This window comes from Scatophagus argus, chromosome 2 (assembly GCF_020382885.2).
Source record: "Scatophagus argus isolate fScaArg1 chromosome 2, fScaArg1.pri, whole genome shotgun sequence".
NCBI classification, from domain to species: Eukaryota; Metazoa; Chordata; class Actinopteri; family Scatophagidae; genus Scatophagus; species Scatophagus argus.
The window spans coordinates 2,349,063-2,355,082 of NC_058494.1; the positions used below are offsets into that span (position 1 = coordinate 2,349,063).

At 39.0% G+C, this 6,020-nt stretch overlaps 1 protein-coding gene across 1 annotated transcript; it reads left to right on the top strand.

The window, feature by feature from the left end:
• Window positions 1–2,956: 2,956 nt before the first annotated feature.
• Window positions 2,957–5,662, top strand: hmgb2a (high mobility group box 2a). Its single transcript, XM_046400835.1, has 5 exons — window positions 2,957–3,106; window positions 3,941–4,100; window positions 4,335–4,480; window positions 4,595–4,769; window positions 4,933–5,662. The coding sequence occupies exons 2-5, from the start codon at window positions 3,954–3,956 to the stop codon at window positions 5,113–5,115; spliced, it is 651 nt and encodes a 216-aa protein (XP_046256791.1). The 5' UTR covers window positions 2,957–3,106; window positions 3,941–3,953; the 3' UTR covers window positions 5,116–5,662.
• The last annotated feature ends 358 nt before the right edge of the window (window positions 5,663–6,020 follow it).

Here is a 6,020-nt window from a genome sequence, read left to right on the forward strand (position 1 = left end):
TAATTACAACAATATCCTAAATTTTCTTCCAGCATTAATTATTTCTGTTGACTCAGGTTTACTTTCCACTTCAGCAGCAATACAGCGGCCAAAAATCAACTTAATCTTGCCCTTAAAAACCAGTATTCACTGTGACTCCAACCTGATATGCTCTCACTCACTTTCTTGAATCTTGTTTCATCATGGCCCATTTTTCTCTTGGACCTGATCCTCATGATTTATTTCTTTTTGGACTGTCTGCTTGTCATGCTTCAGGACTCTTCTGTCACTGACTACACTTGGGTTCCTGAAAGAGGAGCCGGAAAAGATGTGGAGGGTAAAAGCAGCAGTGGTGCCAGTGGTAACTGGGGCAAAGGGGGTCTCTGTCCAGAAGAGGGCAGTCCTAGAAACGGCTAAGAAGCTGCAAAACCGCAATATTATCACTATATATATATATTTATATATGTTTACATATATTATAGAAAGATAGATGTTGAGTTTACCGAAAAACCCGTGTTATTATTATTAGCTTTCCTATCATTTTAAGGCAGAGGGCAGAAATGGAAAACAGTTTCATTGCACAATGTTGCCTCCTGTGTGTCCTGGCTCACTTGCAAACATTGAAACTGCTGTTTGCTTTTTTTTGTTTGTTTTTTAAATTTATTTAAGTCTGTGAGTATGAATGCTGGATTGGGCACTAGACTGAGCCACCAAGAGCACAGACACAAGGCAAATCATTGGCTTTTACCTCAAAGTGTATGCTATGGACAGCAATTCATGTGTGCGCAAGAGGGCCAAAGTTCAAGGTGCAATGTGATGATGAAGTGGTTCATCAAATGGTGTAACTATACTGCATATTTCGTACCCTATATTCACTTCTGGAAATATCGTTCAAATGTGGGACAGTACTTCACTCAGGCGAAGGGAAAGGCATAGATTCTAAATAAGTGGTGGCCGGCCTAACTGTTAGCAGGAAAAATAGACTCATATATCTACCATTTCCTTGATGAGTGTGATATTAGCATCTTCTTTTATGGTTTGATTAAGACACCACTCCTTGTGGTAACCTACTGGGTGTGCAAAAAATGTATCAGCACACTTGGCTGATTTACCCTATATGAATTAATTTGGGGTTTTTTTCTGGTCTTTTCACACTGTACATGTCACTGCCTCCAAGGAAATTAACGTCACTGTGTACCCTTTGTCATTTCTCCAGTCCAGTTTTATGCACATTTCCAAAGTGCTCTTCACTTTAATATTGTGGTATGGTCTTGAAATCTAGAACATACCATCATTTGAAAGACAGTATGTCTTTACATGAAAGGGGTTGGAAAATGACACGATCTGATATTGCAGTTGGTCCTCCAGTATGTAGTCAATATGGTGGTTGCACTGTTGCCTCACAGCAAGAGGGCTCCAGGTTCAAATCCTGGTCTGGGCCCTTCTGTGTGGAGTTTGCATGTTCTCCCTGTGACTGTGTGGGTTTTCTCCGGGTACTCTGGCTTCCTCCCACAATCCCAAAGATTTGCACACCAGGTTAATTGGCCACTCTACTGTACATTGCTTCTAGGTGTGAGTGAGTGGTGAGTGATTTGCTAAAGTAAACCTAAATGGTTGGAACATCAAGTTTTTGCAAGTCCATGTGGTTGCAGTACAAACAGATAGATCGACTTTATTTGTCATTCAGATTATACACCATATAGCACACATGAGAATGAGATTTCATTGCTTTGGCTCAAACACAGGAGAACAAGGGAAATTATCATAGCTGTTGTCATAGCAGTCTGGTATATTTGAATACAATAAAACACACAATAACATGAAATACTGAAGTAACAGAAAAACAGAATAAAATACACTTAAAGGACACATGTGTGAAAATAAACAATAGTAAAATAGCAGTGTAATAATAACAATATACAAATAGATATATAAAAAACCTATCTATGCAAATTTGAACAAACCAAACTAAGTCTAATTCAGTTTGTGAAAATATTGTGGGTTTCTCCAATGTGGGACCAATAAATATTCTAATATTCTTGAATTCGGGACCAATAAAGTATCTATCTATCTATCTATCTATCCATCTATGTAAAGATAAAGACCTATCTTAGCTTATCTTAAATATTGTAATATCCACTATTATATACAGAATTTCATTGTACTTATAGTATAATGCCAATAACTTCTTGCTGCTGACAAGGTAGATAATTGTGCAGTACTGTTAATATTGTGTGTTTTTTGTGTCATATTTTTTTTTTTTAAATGTGTAAAAATCCTACCTGGACCTTCATTTGCTATCCTCGTGCTGCTGTGACATTGAGAATTTCTCCACTGCGGGACTAGTAAAGGTTTATCTCATCTTAAAGCTTATTCTGACTCTGACTTTTCAATGAGTAGCATGTTGTTGAAAGGGCACTTGAGTTCATCAGACTGGAGTGGGAGTGGGGTGTCTTACATAAAGGTTGGGCACCATTGGTATGTGTATTAAGTCGAAATGCTGAATCATAGTAGTTTTTATAATTATCTTGACTCCTCAGTTGTTAGATGCAAGTATGTATAATTATCCACTGAACCCGGAAATCTTGTTTTCATTTTCTGGCCCGTTTCGCAGTCATATTTTCCCGTTAAAGTATAGTGCAGTTTTGTTTTTGACTTGATCTTAGAGCAGCAGGTTGAGCTTTCTTTTTGTAATACAGCTTATTGAATGACACGTAATAGAAATGGTTATGTAGTGGCTTCTGCTGCTGTCAATCTAAACTAGAAAATAAACGGTTAAAACGCAGAGGTACCCCCACCCCCGACCACACACCAACAGATATTTTGACTACGAACAAACAAAGGACCTTTCGCGCCGTATGTTTAAAAGCCCAATTCAACCAATCAGTGTATTGGCAATGCATACAAACTTGATGCCTAGCTCGCACGCAGTTTAACCAATTACAGCACTCTGCCTTTCTTGTGCCCTAAGTTCGAATTTAAGTGCTTCTATTTGACCAATCCGCTGACGGGTGGGTGGAGTTGTGAAAGTACTTCTAGATAAGTTAGTTTGGCCTCGCAGACACTGACAAAACAGTTGCGCTTTCTTCCTCATTCAGTTGTTCACAACTTGTCTTGCTGAGAACGGGTAAGTTTTTTTGCAATTTTATTGAGTTCATTTTGTTAATAAAATCACTGGTGTCGTCTTTGTTTACAGCATTGTTTGCGACGATACTGTTTCTCATTCGGGCATATTTATCAGTTAAAGCGTATTAGTGAATTAAGTCGCTTATATGTTTGTGTAAATCACAGCGTTGACGGAAATGTATCCAAAGAAAGCCGTATGATTCTAGTTAATCCACATTACAAAAATATGTGGTCTGTTTCCACACTGTGGCACAAGCAGCGTGGTATAACGTTATTAATTTGTGCGCAACATGCAGCTCAAACGCCATTTGGTTTGGTAACTTAGCTTGCTACACGATGGTAGCGCTTGCATGTAAAGTTGGATTAAGTCGCCATTTGAGTTCGACTCAACCTCGTAATTTGTTTTGCTCTGGTTAAAGCACAATATCGGTCGGATTAAATTAAAGTAATGGCTATTATGGGACTTGTTGGATAACCGTTTGGCGCAGTTTAGTTTAGGCGGGAAGATACAAAATGGAGGCTAGTCTTTTTGTCCCAGTGAAGCAGAAATCCGATTAGAGCCTTAAAACACCCATGGGCGTCTACTTGCCCGGTTTGTGCTACAGTAACGTTACTTGGGAAAAACTCGAACGACGACAGCATGTTTAAAACATATGACCGAATAAATAAACTTAAAGTTTCCATGTGACTATGTTAACTTATTAAGCGAATATTAATATATATATTAAGTCACAATAAATCAGTAACATTACATTACGCTGCCCATTCAGATGTTTTCGTCACTCATCATTGTTACTCGTTTCATGTGAGATTTTTATTTTGCAATCATTTCTAGATCCGCTGCAGTCATGAGGAAGGACCCAAATAAACCAAGAGGAAAGATGACCTCTTATGCTTACTTTGTGGCGACATGTCGTGAGGAGCACAAAAAGAAACACCCCGGGACCACTGTCAGCTTTGCAGAGTTTTCCAAGAAGTGCTCCGAGAGGTGGAAGGTAATTGTTAATTTTGTAAATACAATGGTTTGTGCTTCAGTGAAATTAGTATGGAGGTAGACATGGTATTTTCCACATCATCACCCCAGGAAATAGTTAAAAGCCCTGTGTGGGGATTAAGTTATATTAAGAATTCTCAATAAATCAAACTTAAGATGTAGATGTCTGTGGACTTAACAGGAAATTGGTTTGAGGACGACTAGAATGCAGATGTTTATGGTTTCTGTTTTGTAGACCATGTCATCCAAGGAGAAGGTGAAGTTTGAGGAGATGGCTAAGAATGACAAGATCCGCTATGACCAAGAGATGAAATCGTACATCCCCCCTAAAGGTGGCAAGGGCAAGAAGAAGAAGGACCCCAATGCACCCAAAAGGCCACCGTAAGTCTTCATATGTCCCTGTGCATGGCTACTTGAGACCAGCGAAGAGATGCTTTTTATGAGATTTATCCTTGGACTACTTTCTGACTTTAACCCACCCCCGTTTCTCTCCAGTTCTGCTTTCTTCGTGTTCTGCTCTGAGCACCGCCCCAAGATCAAGGAAGACAACCCAGGTATCTCCATTGGTGAAATTGCCAAGAAGCTTGGTGAATTGTGGGCTGCGCAAAGTCCCAAAGACAAGGCTCCATATGCTGCCAAGGCTGCCAAACTGAAGGAAAAATATGAGAAGGTATAAACGTGTTCGTTTGTTTTTTTGCATTATACAAGCAGTGTAGTGCAATATAGTGTTGGGTTAGTCTGACAGTTTAAACAAATGACCTTTTAAAAAAATGTCTTGCCAGGCTAAATGCTAAAGAAACTCATGTACATAAAATTTGTCTTATCCATCATAGGATGTTGCTGCCTACAGAGCCAAAGGTGGCTCAGGAAAGAGTGATGCTGGCAAGAAGAGTGGCCCAGGCAGGCCTGCTGCCAAGAAAGCAGAACCAGAGGATGACGATGACGATGACGAAGATGATGACGAGGAGGAGGAGGAAGATGAAGAGGATGACGATGACGAGGAGGATGATGATTAAGCAGTTTATATGTTAAGGATATGAATTTTGCAATGCATTGTTCAGCTTAACTATTGTGGGTTTTTTTGTTTTGTTTTTTTTTGAGTGGATGATTGCAACAGTATAGCCTGCTGTCCCTGTTGGCCTGCCTCTGTAGGATATTGATGTTCCTCTTTAAATTCAGGGATTTAGTTTTTATTTTGTCACTTAGTTCCCTTAATGGTATATATATTTTTTTTAAAATCAGTTTCTGCAGAACTCTGTGTTTATTACATCGCTGATCCTTGTTATCGAAACAGGCAGCCAGATATCAATTTCCTGTGGTAATACAAAGAACTGAAATTCATGTGCTGGCAGTGGATGGCTGCAACTCCTTAAAGTTTTAAATGTATTGTTTCTGGAAGCACTGCTTATGTTTTCTGTTTAGCAGTGCTGTTGATTGTCATTTTACTACCAGGGGTTATCTGTAGTTTTGAAAGGTTTGCAGCCATTTTTAATGTGGAACTTTGAAAACTTTCATGTAGAACGAATTTTCTTTTTGTAATAAAATTTTGTATATTGATTATAATGATGAAATCTTCATTTAATTTGACATCTAAAGTGGATTAAATGAGGTCTTTCTGAAATGGTTTTCACATACTAGCAAATGATTTTGAGATCTAAAGTACTGCAAGATCTAAGTACTTAAACAGTACAGGTAAAGTTCACAAGTATTCACCACCAGGAAAATGACTTGATTAGTCCTTTAAAGCAGGCATCTCAAACTGGTCCACTGGAGGGCCGGTGTGGCTGCAGGTTTTCTTTCCAACCAAGTAGCAGCACACCAGACTTGACTCATTTAATCAACTGATCTCCGTCTTCAGACAGTTGATTGGTCAAACGGTGTGCTCTTGGTTGGTTGGCACAAAAACCTGCAGCCACTGCGG

Coding starts and splice junctions, on each gene's coding strand:
- hmgb2a (XM_046400835.1), top strand. CDS start 3,954: ATGAGGAAGGACCCAAATAAACCAAGAGGAAAGATGACCTCTTATGCT. Junction 4,481..4,594: donor AATGCACCCAAAAGGCCACC/GTAAGTCTTCAT, acceptor GTTTCTCTCCAG/TTCTGCTTTCTTCGTGTTCT. Junction 4,770..4,932: donor TGAAGGAAAAATATGAGAAG/GTATAAACGTGT, acceptor TATCCATCATAG/GATGTTGCTGCCTACAGAGC.